Source organism: Heliangelus exortis, chromosome 4 (assembly GCF_036169615.1).
Source record: "Heliangelus exortis chromosome 4, bHelExo1.hap1, whole genome shotgun sequence".
In the NCBI taxonomy this organism is placed as follows: Eukaryota; Metazoa; Chordata; class Aves; order Apodiformes; family Trochilidae; genus Heliangelus; species Heliangelus exortis.
Genome location: NC_092425.1, coordinates 43,128,661 through 43,149,099, shown reverse-complemented (window position 1 = coordinate 43,149,099; position 20,439 = coordinate 43,128,661). Strand labels below are relative to the sequence as shown.

Sequence of the window (20,439 nt, the reverse complement as noted above, 5' to 3'; positions counted from 1 at the left end):
TGGTGTGGGCCTGCTCTAGCTCTGCATTTCCTTTATCTTCTCTGTCACAGCATCTGTGTGCATTATAATGGCTTTATTTGCACCAGCACTGAATTGATCTTCTCTTTCACTTGGCTGATGTCCCCTTCCAGCCCCACTCCCTTCTCCCCAGCTGCCCCAGGAGCTGACTGCTCCCCCAGCAGAGGAGTGGGAATGTCAGGTGTTGGCCCTGGAAGGCAGAGGCTTTACAGACCCAGACCCAACCTTTCCTCCTCTTCTCTGTAATCTCCTTTAGCAGGCTGCCAGCCCATGCATTATTTCCATCAGCTGACACTTTTCTGCTGCATGTTTCAATTCAGATGCTGTGAAAGCAAACAGAGCAGGAGGTCAGCACTGCCAGGGCTGCTTTATCTGGGCAGGACACTCGTGCTCCCTCCCAGCTGTCAGGAGGTGGAGGTGTTTCTGCTGGCCTCCAGAGCCATGCCCCGTGCCATGCCCCAGGAGGGGGTGACCTTCCAGACAGAGACTGGGAGGGGAACAGTTCACTGGGAGAAGATGGCAAAAGGGGCTGTAAACAGGAGAGAGGAGGAGGAGGAGCAAGCCTAGGAAGACATAGATGGAATGCCAAGGAGCAGAGGATAGGAGCTGACAGAGGCAGCACAGGGGCAATCAGAGGCTGCCAGAAGGGACTGGGAAGGGAGAAGCACAGATGGAGAAACAGTAACTTTACAATGGTAAAAATTCTGGAAATGGGGCTGATGTCTGATCCCTTACAATATGGTGCTCCTTGCTCTGCTGCTGTCACAGGCTTCCCCCAAGTGAAACCCTTCCTCCTTTCTATGCTATTTTTTTCCAGGGTTGTATGGTGAAGAATCCTCGAGACATAGCTAGCTTAATCTCATAGCTTGGAATCATCCAGACAGGAATATGGCCAGGCTGGATGGGGCTTGGAGCAACCTGGGAGGTGTCCCCAGCCATGCAGGGGAGTTGGAGTGAGGTGCTCTTTAAGGTCCCTTCCGAACCAAACCATTCCGTGATTCTATGAATATCTTTTTTTTAAAAATGCTTAGCACATTAGTTGTTTATTAGTTATTTTGTCTGTGTCTTTCGTGTTAGAAATCCTTCAGAGTTTTTCCTTGGCTTTTTGTAGGAGCAGGATTAAACCTGCTAAAATAAAATGGTGGGATAAAGAAAGACTAAGAAGCAGGCAGTAGCCTCTTGGGGAAAGAATTCCAGTAAGGAGACCTGTGTTACAGAATATCATAAAGCTTTTCTTTTAAATTGGAAAGTTCTAATTTTAAACTGCTGAAAGTGATGAAGATCTTGGCCCTGTCTCAGCTGAGCAGCTCCCCCAGGGCTCTTTTTCATCCTTTCTGCTTGTGACTTTATTAAATTGTTTGATTCAGAAGGGAAACCTTAGAAAAACATTACTTAGAGATAGAGAGTGTAATATTTTTCCAGAAAGCAATTGATGATAACAACAGATAGCAGCAGCAGCATGCTTCATCTTTACAGAGCAATAACTCATTCCAGGAGCAGTCAGAATCTGTGGTGGATGATAGGATTATCCGGGTGGGCAAATGGAGGTGTCAGTCCTGCAGTGCCTGTCAGAGCCACCAGGACAGAGCCATTCCTGTAGAGCAGAACAGAAATACTTCTCTGTCTCCTGGCCCAGCACTGTCCTTGATGCTTGGACCACCCAGGCTGCCAGACAGTGATGGTGGCTGAAGTCTAAATTCAGTTCCAGAGCAGGGCCAAGAGGAAGAAGGGTGACAGGATGAGTTACAAATGCAGAAATGGAATGGAACCTGCAGAGGCTGCTGCTGCTGGGTGTTCCTGGGATGCAGCCAGGCTTTGCATGCTGAGGGAGGGCAGGGGGAAGACAGCACAGACCTGGAGTTTACCAGCCTGGGCTGGAAAGGAGAAGTCCTAGAGGAGATGCAAATGAACAGCGTGTCAAGTGATCAGTGCTCACTTTTTTTTTCTTTCATCCTCCCCCAGGTGAGGAGAACAAAGCCATACCTGGTGCAGTACAAGGGCAGTGGCTTTGAACAGATGCTGACTAAACATCTGTGGGATGCTTAGGAGCTGACTTAAGCATCCTCTAATAAAAGGAAATGCTGAGGTTAGGTTTTCTCATGGGCTATGCATTTGGATGGTTACTAACCACATCTGAAAGCTGGGATGTGGAGGCCAGCTCAATCTCAGCTTCAGGGAGTGACTTCTGTGGTGTGTGGGTTGGGGGGGGGTGGCTGCCTTTGTCTGGAATGGGGAGTGCTCAGTTTTACCCACAGCAACATCAGGCAAAGGGCTGAGGAAATCAGTGATGTGATTCAACTTGGAAAATTCAGAGTTTGTGTTAAATGAGGATGCAAACTGTTTAATATAAATGATTCTGTGTTAATAGTGAAGTGGGAGTTAGGGGTGGGAAATGTGATATTTGCATACAGCTGCTGTAGGAGAGAAATGGCACCTTGGGACAGAGAGCCCTCTGCATGTTGTGTTGCAGAACTCTGATGTCATGTGTGGGACAGTCCAAGCATGGCAATCTTCATCCCTTTTCCATGCCCAGGCTTCAGCCCCTTCTGACAAAGGGGGACTGCTTTTGGCATCATCCTGGGATCTGTCAGAGAGTCATCTTGTGTCCTTCCCCAACAGAAAACAATCAGTTTCCTGGTCTGGGACTTTCTGGTGGGAAGAGCAAATTCAGTAGGACTGTCACTGCTTCTCTGTTCTGACTTGATGGAGAGGGTGGGGACTTTTAAATAAATAACCTAGGGGGAAATCATTGCTGGTCACAGCAAGGAGACAAAATTGATCACTGTGTCTTCTGTGGAGAGGCAGGAGCAGCAAAGCTGCCTCAGCAGCTCTACCTGATGTTAGTCCACAGTGATGGTGCTGCCTCTGCAGCCCTGGAGGGGCTGGGGCTCTCTGCCTTTGCTTCACAGGAACAGGAACACTACGTTACCAAGGCATGTGCTGTAAGATTGACCTCAGTATGGGCAGAGGATGTCAGCTGGTTTGAAAAAAGCCCCAGAACTTACTGAAGTTTACTGGATGGAGGCTGTGAGAGTCACCTGGTGATGTTCATCAGAGACAGGAGTGCTTTGTGGAGGAAAAGGAGATGGGAATGGCTCAAAGGTCTGTTCTCGTGGGTTTTAATGGGCAGTATCTGATGCAGTTTTGCAGAGCTTATACCAGGATTTCTGCAGTAATCATCCCAGTGGGGATGGGGACGACTCCAAAACACAGTGCACAGTGGGAGCAGTCTGGAATCCATTCTTTGGTGATGTAAAATCAAAGCTGACAGAAATGTCTGCCTCTTATCTGAGCTGCCTGGTACATTAACATGCACCTCTGAGTGTTTGTGTGTGATTGCAGGTGACCTTGTAGAAGTTACTTGTGGTTAGGAGAGCAAATCATCCTGCACAGAAAAAAACTCTTTCCAGAAATAGCAGCACCATTGCCAAGCTCAGAGTCCCAGGTTGTCATGGGATTTCGAGTAGTCTTGCATATTTCTTAATTTTATTTCTTAACAGTTCAGAGCTGGAAGAAATTGTGACACTATTGTGAATTTTTAGAGGGACATTCAATGTGAATGACAGGAATTCTTCATTAGATGTTTCATCCACTCTGGACTAAATATATCTCAAAGAGCAAGTGAGCCTTTTCCACTTAAATGAGGATGAAGGAAGTCCAGTATTGCCATTTACAGTCCAGTCTTTCTGTGGGCTGATACTGCCATAAAGAGATCCTGAGAAGAATGTCAGGCTCTCCAGCTGTCATGGCACAGGAGCACCTAAACTGGGTCTGCCTCTCTGATTTCTTTTGGTTTCCATTTGCTGAGACAATGCCCACGTCTTAGTGAAATCTGAATGAAGTCCAACATGGAAGACTTAAGAAAATCCTTCCCAAAAAGGAGAGCTAGTGCTGTAGGGGCTGCTCAGACATTTTTCACATATATTCACTTTTAATCTTTTCTGTAGGAATACTTGGGGAAATACCAACTGTCCCTCTGAATTTTTAATTTTCTACAGACTTTTTCTTTACGTCTTCACCTTTCGATTTTTACCTTCTCAGTATCTCTGCCTTTTCCATCATTCACACTCTGTTTGGATATTTCAGTTCCCCTCTCTGTCCTTCACCCTCTCTCCCTTCCTTTGGAAGTACAAAAAATCAGGTGTTAATGCTGGAATGATTTTTAGTGCTATAGTTTCAGCTCTTAAACTTGCAGCTTTCCTGTGCTTCCATCCAGTTGATGAAATCCTCTGTGTGAGAGCAGTTGCATTGATTTTCTGTGTTGAGCACAGGGGAAGCAATTATTTAACATCAGAAGAGTGGAACCAAGTCTTTAATTTTTTCATTAATCTTCTCATAGCTGAACTGGACAAGGTGCTGAGCTACTGACTCCAGCTGACCCTGCTCTGAGTTGGACTGGAGACCTCCAGAGGCTCCTTCCAGCCTCAGTTCTGCTGTGATTTTGTGGTGAACTCCTTCTGCACGCAGCAGACGGTGAGAAGGTGGAATGAGAGAAGCTTTGCAACTCCCTAAGACACTTCCCTTTTCTGAAACCTGATATTAAAAACCAGATTTCTCTGCCACAGACCTCCACAGAAGTCAGTATCTGATGGGAGCTTTTTTCTTCCAAATACATCCCTCCTCAGCCAAGCCTTTCCAGATTTATTGTCTGTCAAAGGTTTGGTCGAATTCTTCCCTGAACACTTTTGGTCAGCACACTTTCCTAATGTATCCAGAGGAAAATCCACAGTTGTGTCATTTCAGCACAGCTCCCCATCATTCCAGAGGAAACTGCCAGCTGGAACAGATGGCACTTTGTCAGGATGCAAAAGAAAGCTTCGTTAGGACCATGCTTATCCTTCTTCATTGGAAGCTGTTCTCTTTTGCATTGTATTAGTACAGGGTTTTCAGCTTATTGTTTTAATGACTGCTCATTCTTTCTCTGAAGATTAGGAAGGTTTCTGTGGTGTGTTTGTTTAAAGTGTTTTAGGATGTTAAGATATCTGCAGATTGGATCCAACTTGAGCCTCATTAAAAGAACTTTGCCAAAACTGGAAAGCCTTTGGGGGCCTATTAGAGTGAATTATAGTAATTAGAAGCATGAATTCTGTCTCACAGCTCAAACTGCTTCACTTGATCTGGAACTTCTCCCAGAACCTGCAGAAGGATAAAGACCCACATCTGTCTAGATAAACCACTCCATCTTGGCCAAAGAATCACTGTGGTCAGTGGGGACTGTGGCTTTGGGGTCTGCAGAGTGCACAGCACCCCTGGGACCAGCAGCAGGTGAGTCCAGCACTGCTCAGGCTCCTGCAGAGACATTGATCATAAGCAGAGGGTGGTGGCTGCTGCCATGCCAGGGTCTCCTTGTGGTGACTGCTGTTACACAAGTGTCCTCTAGCCCTCCAGAACCCACTGTTGTCCATCCTCTAGGCATGCAGGACAAGATTTCCCTGCCAGGCTTCCACCTGCCTTCCAGCCAGGCCAGAGGGCAGGGCAGGGTCTGCAGAGCTCCCTCCACTAGCTCTGTGTTCAGAATAACATTTAAACAAAGTGCAGAAACTGGTTTGGCTTTGCTGAGATGTATGTGATGGTTTAGATCTGGACATCTGAAGCAGTGACTTAAATTCTCATCATCATCATCATCATCATCACTGCTTACAGGCAAGACCTGCTTTGCTTTCCAAGGATGAAACAAAGTTCACAAGATCCCTTCCTATAAAGACAATTTTTTTGGTGACTCTTTTTTAAGGACAAATAGGTTAGGGAATTCTCTACAAGAATGTAACACTGCTTTTAGGAAAAAGTTATGTAAGTATTCAAGGGCATAAAGAGAAGTGAATTCCATGCATTAAATGCCTGTTGTGCAGTGATTACGTGTTGCTCTGCACAGTGATACAAATCTGTTTTCCACAGGAGACTCTGTTCTGTGAGAGTAAAGCAACAGTTCATAAACCTGCAAACAAATGGCTTGTTAGATTAATGATGATCAGAACATGTTTCTGTTCCATCTGGTTCATTCAAGAGGATGGAGTAAAGAGAAGAATTTCATTTTATGCTTGACTAGTAGGAGAAGAATTTCAGCTTTGTGCCTGGATGGAAGCAAGCTCAGCTGTGTGTCACTGGCCTAAGTGGTGGCATGTGGTTTTCTGGCACAGTCAGTTAGATTTTCTAAAGAACTTGTGGCTGTGTTTTCAAGGACTCAGCAACTCCTGTTGGGGCCAGATTTTGAAGGCACAGTGCACAAAGCAGCTTCCACTGGGACTGTTCAGCTTGGCTTTTCTCAGTTTCCCTGCAGGTATGGCCCTCGCTGCCTTGCTGGCTGCCCTTGAGCCTCCAGCTCTAAGATGCAATTATCAAAGATGTGGAACATTTCATATTCCTTCAGTAAATGAGTCTCCATGGACACATAATCTCAGAAGCCTTTGGTCTTTTTACACCTTCTGAAAAAAACAATTTTCTTCCTGTAATAATTTCATACAGGTGAGCAGTGGGAATTGGAAAGCCTATCTTGGTCTCTGCCATAAGCCATTCAGGATAATGAAAAGCAAAGAAACAAAGGTCTAGAGCAATCTGTACTGTAATTTTGGTAGTCTCCCCACTGTTCCTGGCACAAAGTTTTAGGGAAATGTTCCCAAAGAAAATAGTGGCTTTGTGTAAGCTATCTATATAGTCTGCTTTAATTATAAAAGCATTAAGTGGCATTTCCTTCCCCATAAAATTCCCTACCTCATATTGCCAGATGTGGCAATAAGTCATGTAGCTGTAAATCAAACCTGACCCTTCCTTGCTAACACTAAAAGCTTTGATCCTCAGAAGCTCTCCTCTGGTGCTTCCCCCCTCAGAACTAGCAGGCATTGCTAGAAAGTGAGATGTAAGCTTAGTCTCCAGTTTTGAGACACAGATGAGCAGTCTGAGGTGGTGATGTATGCGTGGTGTGAGTTGGGATGCCTGGAATGGTGCCCTGGAACCACTTTCAGCTGGCCCAGCACCATGTCCTGGCTGTGTGTGTCAGTCCTGTGGCACCTCCTCCCTTCCCACACTCACTGCTTGGTGATGTTTTACACTCTGCATTCTCTGATAGCACCCATCTGTTGACTTCCTGTGATTTGGAGACCAGGAAAGAGCTGGATATAAAAGCAGGAATGGTTACTGATCCTTCTGAAACCAGGAGCCCACTTGCAGTTTCAAGTGACTTCCCACGGAGGATGTTGGCTGGAGCAAGCAGTGTCTCAGCTCTGAACTGAACCTGGAAGCTGCCTAGGGAAGCTCTCTTACAGTACTTGATAAGTCTGATCTGCTGCTTCTGTGCAGAACACCATTGATTCTTCTGCTGCTGCTTTGTGTTTTCTCCTAGGTAGCAATTTGCAAAGTGCTCATCTTAAAACTCAGCTTATTTTCAGCTCTGAGTTCTGGAGTCCTCGGAGGGCATCTAACAGTTCCCAGGGAGTAAGTCAGTGCAGATTTGCTCTGGAGTTCCACACGTTCACATCTGTTTATGCCAGCTGAGGATATCTGGATTCTTGGTCCTCCCTGGAGAAAACAGTATCTGTGGAGTTGGGAATACTCCATTTGTTTCCTGGAGAGTGCTGATGGTTAAATCACCTCCAGCAGAAGCTGGAATACTCAGCTTGTACTCTGTTAGCAGACAAGTACACAAAACCCAAAGGATTGCTCCAGCTGGTTGTGTCAGCCTGAAACATTGTCTTTTGACCAACAGGAAAACAAACCCATGCTTTTTCAACATCCAGACAATCAGTTTCTTGGAGTGGCAAACTGTACCAAATATGGTATTTTCTGTAAATGCTGTTTCATACAGAACCTTTGTATTTGTTAGACCTTAAGGAGCTAAGGAAGGGATTTCTTCAGTTGTATTTTGTACTGCAAATGCTGTCCTAAAATGTGGTGTCTTGTGTGGGGCTTGCATCAAGTGATGTACACAGGGAGGAACAAAGATGCAGATAACTATAATAATGTCTTTGGATTCCTCTGTTTCAGTGAAGCATGCTGCTAACTAGGTTAAATCCCATCATCTTTCATTGAAAAAGCTGCTTGAAGCTGGTAATTGTAGTGCCTTTGAGGAAGCAAAGACAGTTCATTATAGAGTAAAAACTTTATGAATCTCTCTCGTGTCATGCAAAACTATTTTAGATGAAATCTCTTTCCAGTGTGTATTGTTCAAATAATTATATTTAGCTGGGGTCAGAGTTTGGATAATGCATTCCCAGCCCTTGGGTTTATTAACTGGCTCCAGGACCAGACCACAATGTCAAACAGCCCCAAGAGCTTTCACATTTACTCTGGTATGGCTATTGTCAGCTGTGCTGCTGCTTCCTGCTGCACTCTGCTCACTGTGGCCATTCAGTAAGTGCAGTATGTGCCTTCTTTGCTGAAACTTTGCTTTCCAAACAGAAACATTCACTTAAGATGCAGTCTTCCTTTAAGCCTCCACTCTGCAGAATGAACCACTTCCCTCTGCTGAGCAGTAAACCACAGTTAAACAGGAACAGAGAGATGGTGTACACAGCAAGGATCAGATCTGAGAGCAACATCTGGATTTGTTAGTGTCAGCATGCTGGAGGGTTGCTTTGAGAGCTGAAGTTTCTCTGCATTTGGCATTTTGGTCACCCTGTGTATGTGCTTCACCCCAGTAACCATACTGGGACAGCCAGGCAGCAGAGGGACAGAGCTGATACCTGCTGAGGGGTTAGGGAGGACCTTGGCTAATGCAGTTGTCCCCATGCCCTGAGCAGCACCCTGCCCCATGCAGCTGCCTTTCAGTGAAGTCAGAAACACTGCAGGACATGCCTGATGCTTTCAGTTTTGTCTGGCCCAGCCCACAGCTCATTTAATGACCACTTCTTCAAACAAAATATCCTCCTGTGTCCTCTGAAATATGTGGCAGTTCTGAAAGAACGTTCTCACCTCTGTACATTAGCTCCCACTTTTCTTAAAAAAAAAAAAATAAAGAAAAAATAGAGGAATTAAATGATCATTTTCACTGCTTTTGCCACCTTTCTGGAGGAACAAGAATTGGAAAAGCAGAGAGATGTGGAGTAAGATCTGGGCTGCTATGCATTGGATGTTGTGCTTAAATCCTGCTCACCTCTAATTCTGTTTTCCTTCTTTCCATGTATTTCACCTGTACATTTTGCAGGATTGTCTCCTGTCATGTGTTTCCATACACTGTCTTGCACAGTAGAGGCATAGTTCTGGCTAGCAGCTCCAGCCACAGGGCTACTGAGGATTAATAACCAGGCACAACTCTCCTCAGGTGTCCATGCAGCTTTGAGAGGTTAAAGTAGATTTCTGAGGACCTTGAGTTAAGTTCCTCCCTTGTGCAGGATGTGGTGGAGCTTTTACGTGTTTGGGTGTCATCAACAAAAGGTGATAAAAGGCAGGCATTTCCTGAGCCTTTTCCTTTAGATCTGGTGGATCACAGCATCCCCTCTGCCCCCATGCAGGTCACAGAATCAGAATCATAGATGCTGCTGTCAGTTGCAAGTCACATAAAACTGCTACATGGTACCCAGTCCAGCCTTTATGGCTGGAAACTTGCATGTTTCATCCTAGAAAACAGACTTCAGAGCTTACATTGCTGAGTGACATGCTTTACAGATGTTCTTGCTGTTGAACACTTTGTTTCTGCTCTCTGCAGCTTGAGGAGAGAATGTACCATGAGTCAGAAGCATCAGCCAAGGCAAGGTGTGCTGCCCAGGAGTGGCTCCCACCAGGGCAGGAATGGCTTCTGCTGGGGGGAGTGGCAAAGAAACAGCTCTGCCAGTGTCAGACTGCAGCCACAGAGTGGAACAAGTCTGCAAGTAAGTGCTTCCATGTCTCATTAGTCCCTCCAGATGCTTTGTGGTTTTCCAGTCTGTGGCACTGGGAGCACTTGGCTGGGGCTGCACAGCAATGTAGGGTGGAGCAAGAGGAGCAGAGGTTGGGAGTTACTGACTGGGGACTGAAGCTGGGCATCTGCCTTCAAGTTTTTTGCCTGCTTCACAGAAACAAATGACCCGAGGTACAAGATCATTAACACAATTGGCAGTTTTCCCAGCAGGATTATAATGAGGTATTTCTTGTATTTCTTTGTTTTCTCTTGCTTCTTCCAGTTCTATACAACTATCCCCATTTTGACCAAATCCATCCCAGCCACCAGGGCCCCTCGTTCCATCCTGGCTGGGGCTCTGCTCATCCTGGGAATTGGGTGTTTTGGTGGCCACCACTTGCAGAAGCAGCTGCAGCACCTCCCCATTTCAAATTAGGTACTTTAAATAATGCTTATTTGGTGAGAAGTAAAGAAAACTCAGCTCCTTTGGATCATAAAGTTAGACTCTGTTTTTTAGGTTTATTTTTTTGTAAAGCTACTACTAGCCCAAATATTCCTGTGTTAGTGTCAGTGGGAAATTGTAAGGTGGGTAGCACTACCAAACTAACCTGGTTATTGCTGTCTGACAGCAGCATGAACCAAGGACATCCCTCCTCAAAAGGCAGCCCTGTCCCAGACTCCTTCCTCCCACTGCCACAACCACCAGCTACTTTTCCAAAAAAACTGTTTTCAGCTCAGGATTTTCATAAATCACAGTTCTGGCACCAAATCTGTTGGGGTAGATTTCAGTTCACAGACTGCACCCAACGTAGTGATTATACCTCCAGTATCTGACACATCCTGTTTTAGAGTGCAGAGCATATTGTAGTGTGAGTGTGTGTGAGTGTGTGTGTGAGTGTGAGTGGGTGTGAAACAGCAAGCCAGCTTTGCTCTGAAGTGATGAAAACTAATTTCCTGGAAAGGTAGCTGTAAATTTTCTCTGAACTTTAGGCAGTAGAATATTAAAATGTATCACTCCTGGACATGCAGGCTTATATTTGCATTGTTGTTTCAACTCCTGCTTGCTAGATTGTAGTCCTAAATTAGGTTTTAATTCAAGGAGAGTATTTAACTGGTATTGAAATTGAAAAAATATCCAGCTGTGATCTGTTTGGAGCTCTAGCTTAATCAGGAGATCCCCAGGACAGGATTTAAGATCAGTGAGACTTTGGGTATTTTTTTCCATATTTTTGCTCCTAGGGTAATTTCAAGACAAAAATGCAGTTGTTAACAGGACTCATCTTGCTTTCCTTTATCCAGAAGGCTGAGGGAGGAATGCCTTTTTCCTTCAGTGCAGGCAGATCAGTCCCAAAACACCTCCAGAAGTTCCCCAGATCCACCCCCTTCTGCTTTCCTCCTGCTGCATGTTTCCTACACCCACCTCAGGGTGGTCAGAAAACCCATCTTTTACTCTCCACTCCTGTAGTAATCATAAAACTGGGTCAGGAGATGAATTTGCTAATAAACAGCCTAACGACAGGAGATTGAAAGAAGGGAAAAAATATTTTAAAACCTGTGATCTGAGAAGAACTGAGAACTGACAGAGATTTACTAAGTCCTGAATGGATGTCAGGTGCTTGAAGTTAGGTTACCAGGCATAGAGGAGCAAACAGCTTTAACCTGCCACCAGGGCAGGCTAAACACAAAGCCAGTGCTTTTACACAATGTGACCTTGCTCCTGTAGTGGCATTTCCAGCATCCAGTCCCTCTCCAGCCCTCACCCCAAGTCTGCATGCAGCAGCATGTGTCTTTCCAACCTCGTGGCTCCAGGTTTTGGCAGTGTAGTTTGCAGGGCTCTGTTCTTCCACATCTTGCAAGTGCCAGCTGCTGGGCACAGAGCTGGAGTTGTGTTTATTTTGTGTGATCTCAACCCCAACATGGTATCCTTAAGGCAGCATCTTTTAAAATGCTTAGCAGTTAAATCATTGCTTTTTCTCACTCACTGTTTTTACACAGTGAATTCAAATACTTTGTACACAAACCAGGTTAGGCCTTCCCTGCACTCAAGAAGATAAAAAATAGGAGCTCTCCTGTGGGATGACGTGTATTTCAGGTTCTTCCTGTGATTAAGTTTTACTGTAGCATGGAGCTTTCTGGATTCCCAAGGAGAATTTCTGACAAGTATTTTAGGGGTTATATGGCTTCTCTACAGCACAGTTCTAACATCTAATCCAGAAGGATTATTCAATATTTACCCATGTAGTCAAACCCAAGTCTCTGTCCTTCTCATTTAGGAACTGCTCTTGGTGATGTGATGATGTTTCTGCAATAAAATATCAGTACTTAGCTTCAATTATGTCAGAAGTGTAAAGCTTATCTCCCGGGCTATCACAAGTGGGTTTAGGTGGAGTTCAATTTCTAGGGCTGTGGGGGGCTCTAAAGCAATGCCAGCTCTGCACTTCAGCCATGGAGTTGTGGCAAAATCCAGAAAACTGCTGCTCTGTTCCTGGGTGGACACTGGACCCTTAGGGCTTCACCCCAAAAATCTCCACCTGGGAGGCAGCAAGTTTTGAATTGTCCATCAGGAGGAGTCACTTTTAAAAGGTGCAGTCTGATGGGAAAGGCCATCTCCTGACAAGGACTGGATGCTTTGGGGCTGCCAGCAGTTTTTCTGACCTGCCATCACGGTTTTAGCTCTGTCTTTTTTTTTTTTTTTTTTATTATTCACAAAGCTAACCTTCACTGCTGTCTAATAAAATGAAATAAGAGTGAAAAGTTCAAATATTAGACTTTCCTGTGGAGCTGGTTTCATGGCAGCCTCTCAGCCAACATCAACAGTGAGATAGCAAGGAGCTGCTGTTCCTGTCTAGTCTGTGGTGGCCTGCAGGGATGGCACATGCCTGGGGGAGCAGAAAAAACCCTGGGGGAAAACCCAGCTGGCACCTCATGGGGACCACAAGTTCAGTGGCTGGAGGGGATTTGTCTTTTCCTCTTCATTGTCTGAGAGCAGATATAATTACTATGTCTATGTGTAGACATATAAAGCAAAGAATGCAAAAGCACATCACAGCTCAAAAAAAAAAAGTGTTTTAATTTGTTTAAATAAATAGCTACAGAAACCCCAGTCTTGGATCCCAACCTCAGTTCTTGGTCAGACTCAGGCTGTTGCCCTGGAATCCCTGGCTGCTGGGAGAACTGAGAGCAGAAGTTGATGCAGGGAGGGGAGGTAAAGGTGCATCTTTGGTTGGTGTTAAGGCTGGTGATAGATTGTCCATGTGTGTTGAGGCAATAAAAATCAAACTACTTCATCTCTCCAAAGGCACAGATTTTCTGCCATGGAAAAGCAAGAACACTGAATACATTGGAGCTGATAAGATTGACTATGGCTTGACTTTGCTATCTGGAAAAGTAACTCTAACCAAGATTTCAGAATAGAGAGGGGGAAAAAAAGAAATCCTTGTAGCAGCATTCAAATCAATTTTATATAGAAAATAGGAATCATGGTTTTCTAAGCTTGCATTGTAACCTGCAGTATTGCACAGGGAGGGAGGGATGTGATCAGTGAATGCTCCACTATGTAAAAAATCAGCAGTGTGCTCCTGAACCCAGTGAGAGGGTTTCTAAAGTCTGCACCTGGAGCTACATGGAGCAGCCACACCATTTTTACCTCAACCATTTATTTTCTATAAAGGAGGTTGTTCTACTCAGAGAGGAGGTTAGAACTAAATCCATAAGTAAAAATGAAAAAGGGAAATGTATGTATATGTAAAAAACTAGAGGTGCAGCAGGAGCTGTGGGCAGTGCTCCCCTGGAGGTCCAGCTGGAAGGTGAGCACATGAGAGGAAAATGGGGCTCAGCAGAGCCCATCTCAGTCTGTCATCCAGGGTGACCCCAACCTCCTGGTCAACAGGCTTGTGTCTCACTAAGGACTGATCTGGGAGACTAGGAAAATGATGCTTGAAATGAAGCTTTTTCAGTGTCTCTGGCATTTTTAGGACTTTTTTCCCATTGGGGCTGATGTTGCAGCTTTTCCTTTAGGACATCTGTATAGGTTTTGTTTTTTCTCCTTCCGCCTGTATTGCAAAATCTGCAGGAACCTGGTTATCTTGGAAATCTACACCCATTTGCCAAATCTTGTTAAAACTGGGCAGCAAAACCAAGACTTGGAAAGATGTATGTATACTCAGTGTCAAAAGAAATCTTGATTCTGTAGTAAATTAGCCAGAAAAAAAAAATTGTCTGCATTTTTTGTGGTGCACTGAAGCCTCTGCCCACAGCTGTGCTGGGTTTGCAGAGGGATTAGGTAGGAGTTTTAGATGGCTGTGTGTGTAACCTCTGCTCTCTAGCTTCAAGCATCTCCTGCAGGACATGAGTCTGCCCTAAGAGCTCGGATTAAAAAAGAAGAAAAAAGATCTAGAAAATAATTTTTTGTGTCTGTGTTTTGTCCAGGTTTAGTGCCCGTACAGGAGCTCCCATGAATGTGAAATAAGAGTGGAAAAGAGGACAGGCAGAAGGAATGAAGAGTTAATGTTGGCAGTGGGGTATGGAAAGAGATGAATAGGAAAGCAGTAACAGCCACCCTTAATGTGAGACAGAGACCTCTCCAGCTCCAAGGAATGAACAGAAGTGAGCTTCCCCCTTGCACCATGGTGAAGGCAAAAATCATTAGCTTAGACAAATGCTGGAGTTCTGAGGCTTCACTCCATGTGTTTTGAAGTTTTCCAGTCACTGGAGATATTGGAAAAATTTTTTTCCTAGGTATTAATATTGTCTGTGCTGTAAAATATATTCCTAGGCCAAGTATTCATTTTAGAGGACTCTAGCAAGTCTGTATTTCTAGTAAAAAGCCAAACAAACAAAGACCTTTTTTTCTATTAATGGCAGATGGTAGGCAACATGGGAGTCTGCAGGGGCAGGAGAGGCCCAGGCTCTGCAATCAGAGTCTCAGAAAAACATCCCTTGGGTTGGATTCTAACTGGTAGGAAAGCTCCTTACTTTAAAGAGAGGTTGTTTTAAATAAGAAGTGAAAGGCTGCTCATCTCAACCCAAGGCAGCTGAGGGTCCTTTATAAGGAGTTGTACCACTCAGCAGGTTTTCCAGGTCTGTTAGCTTGGGCTCTGTCTTTTTTAACTAAGGAGAAGTCTTCTTTTCACTTGGTGCCTCTTTTCCCTTTGTTCCTCCTCCCTTTGCCAACCCTCCTAGCGTGCTGCAGCCCAGTTATCCCTGTGATGTGCTGCCCCTTGGTGAGGTCAGACACTCACCTGGCAGCAGCTCCCTGGTTATCCCAGCTGAGGATCTGCATCAGGTAGAGTGGAATCAATCTGCATAACTCCCTGGGTCTTTGGCAGAGCAGTCTGCAGTGGAGCTGTGTGTGAGGGAGGAGCTGCTGCATCACAGGGGTGTGCAGCTGGAGACAGACCTGGGCACAGATGGATAACATCAGTCAAAGCTTAGCTGCAAAACTGAGGGTGCTGGGCTGGGAGAAGAGAAGCACTGTGAATGATATTATAGCACAAACAAAAATGGGAATAAAACCTCACTGTGCTGTCAGCACTTCAGAGCTATCAGGAGAGCCAAGTCAAAGCCCAGGCAGCTTCATAGCCTCCAGCTGCCTCTTAAGGTCTTTGGTCCAGGCCCACCAGGGGGACTCATTGCTTCCAATGACCAGGGATAAATGCAGCTCTTATCCTTCTGCAATTGTACAGGATTTTGGGGGGGCAAGGAGACAAATATTTTATTGGACTAATGTGACTGTCAGTCTGGAATACTTCAGGATATTTTCAATGCCAGTTTCTTTTTTTTTTTTTTCCACTGTAGCTGGTTGAAAGGATCATGTTTCTGCACTCTCACAGGGGTGGTTTTTTATGTTCACCACTTACCTTGATGCCAAACCATAACTTTGTTTCCTTGGGGTTTGGACTGGCAGGCGAGCAGTTTGCTGGAGTGACTGTGCAGGGCAGGTGGAGATGAGCACATCCTGAGCCTCACTGGCAGGGAAGGAGCCCTTCCAATACATTTGCCTCCTTGAAGATTTGAGCAGAAAGTGTAAAATCTCAAAGGGGTTGAGAAGCAAGCTAAAAAATACTGAGAATGACCAAAAAGTACTGAGATTTCCAGTCATATTTCAGTATTTTGTGTGTTTGCTTTTTAGACTTTCCACCTATAAGGCTTAAATCCTCAAGCTGTAACACATGAGCCTTAAGTTCAGAAAGTATTTGGATTTTTATTAAGGAAAATTGAAAGGCTATGCCTGTATGTGTTCAGGGGCTATTTAAGAAGCACTGTGTTGTATGGGGCTTGCTGATACCACCAATGACTGCAGGGCACTTCATTTGCTATCTGGTACACACCAAGGAAGTTTTACAGTAACTGCTCCCAATGTATTTCCAGCTGAGATCTCTGCTCCCATGCAGCATGTAAAGGAGCCATGAGGTAGCAATGCTCTGTCCCTCACAGTGGAAACTCCAGGGAGCTGTGTCAATCCTTGCCTCCTGCCTGCTGAAGGGAAACATTTTTCTGGCTTTTGCTTCCTCCTCCATGTACCTGGCTGGCTGTGACCCTCTCTCTCCTTGCTTCTTTCTTCATTGCCTCTTGTCTGTCTTTGCAGGGCTGCTCTGGAACCTGCTCCAGCAGCAGGAGCTGGACATTGCCCTTCAGCAAAGTTTGCTCTGAAGCTGATAAACTGAAAGGAAAGAAGGACTGCAGGGCTAAGCTATTTGATGTGTCTTAATCAGTGGTTTAGGTAAGTAACAAATGAAAAAGATCAGCCCATGTGCTGGTGCTGGTGCAACTGAGGAGCATTTTCCACAGCACCCTGACATCTGTTTACTGATTTTTGGTTTGGTTTTGTGCCAGTGAGTGTCTCTAGGTCTGTGATTTGTATCTGCTTTGAAAGCCTGCTCCCTCACGTTTATGAGCTGGGTTTATTTCTGCTTGAATAGATGGAAACAGCAAAGATAAAAACTGTTCCTCTAAAAGAAGAATACTGTGAGAGACCTTAAATGTTTGTTAGCTCCCTGCAGCAGCAGTTGCTGTGTTTTGCACATGGACTCAGAGAGCTGTAAGCTGGCACTTCTCCTTTGCCCAGTGTATTGAATTCCCTTCCTCCTGGGCTGAATTCAGACTTCTCATTGAGTGTCGAATAAACCTGATGAAAAGACCCTGATATCAAGTGTCTCTTCTAACAGAGCAGCAAGGGAACAAATAGCAAATTAATAGGAAAAGGATCTTGTTTCATGCTACATGGCACTCTGGAAGAACCCTTAGATGGGGTCTTTCCTGAGGCGTTTTGTGTTGAAGAGCGATTGGCAAGGCCCTTTTCTTCCTTTGAGATTTTAAATATATCTTCTTCATTAAGATGCTCTTGTTTGCTAAGAAGAATCCAAATTTACAAATTCTAGTTATTGGGATATTTTAAGAAAGGACACAGTACTGTTGCTCCAGATCTGATAAGGGAAAGCCCAGTGAGTGACAGAAATGGTGGGAGCAGTGATTGTAGTTTCAATTTGTCTTGAATTTCCTTAGATGCTGAACTTACCCACGGGAGGTTGAATGCTACACATGAGTTTTGGACCTCCTGCTGTGGCTTGTCCTGAAGTCAAACCCTGCTGCCCCAGATGGGAGGCTGAGGGGAAGCTGAAGAATGACACTGGGAAAACTCAGATTTCAAAGTGAAGTTGGACACTGTAAGGAGGTAAGGAACATGCTTTAATCATACTTGCTTCATTGTTACTTTAAAATTCAGTACTAAACTTTTAAAATTAGTGTTAAATATTCCTACTTTTAACAGTGTTTTATGCCTGCACGGATGTCTGTTGTGTTTTATGTCATAAACACTGATGGGGTTGACTAATGGACAGAAAAGAAACACTAATCAGGGAAGAGAGTCTCTGTTAATACAGCTTTTCCTGTGTGTTTCCATGCATATATATCTGTATGCCTGTGTGTAACTACTAACTTGAGGTGAATTGGAAGGTACTATCCTGCAATTTGTTGCATACAGACTGGAGTGGAAATGAAAGCAAGCCAGAACAGTCCTATAAGAATACCTTCCTTTGTGTTTTAATCCTTTGTTAACTGCTGATACAAACATTCAGCCATCCTGGGCTGTCCTGGGGAGTTCTGGGCAAGTGTGAGAGGGAAAAAATCCCGGTGTCACAGCCCCTGTGTGACAGCAGAGCCTCAGGGGCTGCTCAGGTGATGGCAAATTGCCACACAGGAACCCAAGCAGCCTCCCTGGGAGGTTTCTGTTGTCAAATCCCCACTCTCCTTTTCCCTGCTGTTCAGCCTCTCCTCAGAAGAGCAGCAGGGAGAGCATTCTCAGTCATGCTCCATTTTTCAAACCTTCCTTGGCTGTTGGCTGCACACAGAGGAAGGACCCTGGGCTGGATGGAGGTTTGGTCTCTGGGCTGTTCTCACATTGCCATGGTCTTCTTTGCTGTTTTCTGTGTCTGACTCATGCTGGATCCTCTTGCCATCAGTGAACAGGATTTTGTTTCTCATTCATGATGCCTCTCCACAGATGCGAGGTGTAAAATTTTGGGGGAATTTTCTTAGGAATCCAGAGCAGACCTCACTTCCCTTCCAGCTTGGTGACTGAAAAAATATTTGTTGGGTAGAGATTTGAAAGCAGGAGGCCAATGGTGAAAGAAGAGGTTTATCTTCTAAAAAGCTGCTTCCCCATCTCATTCAAATGCTTCCTTGGTTTAAATGCCAGTAAGAACAGCACAAGTCCTTTGCTTGAAATCTGTTCAGTCCTTGCTGCTTACACACTGTATCACTGCTTGGTCCTTGTTGGTTTTACTCTCTCCTCTGCCCCCTGTAAATTCATCAGAAACAGATTGCTGTGATAGTTTCCCCTCTTTAAACAACATACAAGTGATTGTTTCCTCCTGCAAAACCCTTCTTTTCCTTTTCCCAGAAACAGTGAGCAACTGTGCTGAATGGATTTCCCTACAAGGTTGTTTTACAGGTCAGGAGGTTAGCTTACTTTTTGTCTTTTCACTTCCACTCTTTCAGAAGAAATCCTCTGTGTGTTCTCCTGAATTGTAAAGCCTGGTAAGAATGAGAAGCTGAAGTCATCCATTAATCCACCAGCAAAGTCCTATTCAAGCAGCTGCACTGAAAGCTCTCACACTGCCCTGGAAATAACCCTAGGTAAGGGCAGAAGCTCACTTCTCATTCTCATTTAAGCTTCTGGTTTTTAAACAGAGTTTGTAGCTGTGCCTTGTGTTCATGTTGATCTCTTCAAGCAGATGGCTTCTCACAGAGAGACTGGGGAAGTGGAGTCCAGAGAGGCTGAGGTTTGTCTGCTGACCATTTCTCCTCATCATCTCAACTTATTGTTGTTCTTGTTTAAATATTTAGTGACCATGACCCCCTGTGAGAGCAGGAAGTGGCACTGGGATTTTAGCTTAAGCTTCTTTGCAGAGACAAAGCACCTGTTTTAATTCCTTCTGGAAATGGAAGTGATTTGGAAGCATCCCAGCAAATTCAAGTGCTGTCTTGGGTCAAATTCATGGTGTTCTGTGCCATGTGGGAAGGTGAGCACTGGGAGATGGAAGCTCATGGCTGGGGGCTTCAGGAGGGTGTAAGAAAGCTGGGTGTCTGTCCTGGTGGCCTGAGCACTAACTGAGTGTGGCACCTCCATGAGCCTTAAGTCAAACCTCCTTCAACTTCTTTGAAAATCCTGCCCTGGGTCTGCCTTCCATATGCATCAGGGTCAGCACGTGGTGCAGAATGGGTGCTGGGTTTGGGCATAAAACCCTCTTTGGAGGATAAAACACAGCTGGTGGTGCTAGAATTAGACTGGGGCTTCAACATCTGTGCCAGGGAAGGACCAGTGCCATCTGGAACCTGCACAAAAGCATCAATGGTGCAGAAACCCACACGCAGGGACTTCTTTCCCTGTTCCAAGCCCATCTGTTTTTGGGGTGAGGGGGAACCCCCCAGACTCAGCCAGCAATGTGGCCAGAACTTGTGGTTTCACCACTGAGGCTGCTACAAATAGATGGGTAACATTCTTACCCACCACCCAGTACCAACATCCTGGAAGTTCCAGCTGTTACAGCCTGCCTGTGAAAAATTATCTATTTCCAACTTAGTCACGAATGTTCCACACTGCAGATTGTGGTTTAATAGTGTCTTCTGTCAGTTAAAAGAGGTCAGAAGGAAGTGATTACATAGGTGCATATATGCACTACATGCTTATCCTAAAATAGCATTAACATTTCAAGTCTCTGGTTGCATCTACCTGTGAAGTTACTGGAGTTTCTTGTATGCCATCAATATTTTCCTAAGTCCTTACTTTGGGAAGTGTTTCTGGTGTTCCAGCCATAAGGTTTACTTTGTGCTGGGGTTCTGATGTGTGCACGGGTGACTTTCCTGCAGTCATCCAGAACTGGGGTTGTCCAGAAGGAGCAGTGCTCAGCCCAGACCTGGTGACAGCTCCTCTGTGTTGCAAGAGTAATTAGCACTTTGTGAGGTTTCAGCTGGAATGCAAGATACATTTACAGCATAAACTGTTTGCCTCTTTTCTGTATAGACCCTGACATAACATAATGCAGAGCTATGTGTTGGGGTGGGGTATAGCCTGGAACTTCACAGGATCCTGGTTAAGGTGCCCTTGAAGGCAG

General features: G+C 45.0%; 1 protein-coding gene across 2 annotated transcripts in view; it reads left to right on the top strand.

The window, feature by feature from the left end:
* The window catches only part of ADAMTS3 (ADAM metallopeptidase with thrombospondin type 1 motif 3), a 149,493-nt gene that overhangs the window by 34,529 nt on the left and 94,525 nt on the right, over positions 1–20,439 (top strand). For both annotated transcript variants that reach the window (XM_071744174.1, XM_071744173.1), the window contains 3 exons: positions 9,656–9,818; positions 16,413–16,547; positions 17,330–17,498. Coding sequence is in view for 1 of the 2 variants with exons in the window: in XM_071744173.1 (XP_071600274.1) it covers positions 17,448–17,498 (51 nt within the window). In the remaining variant the exon portion in view is untranslated. The remainder of the gene's footprint in view (positions 1–9,655; positions 9,819–16,412; positions 16,548–17,329; positions 17,499–20,439) is intronic.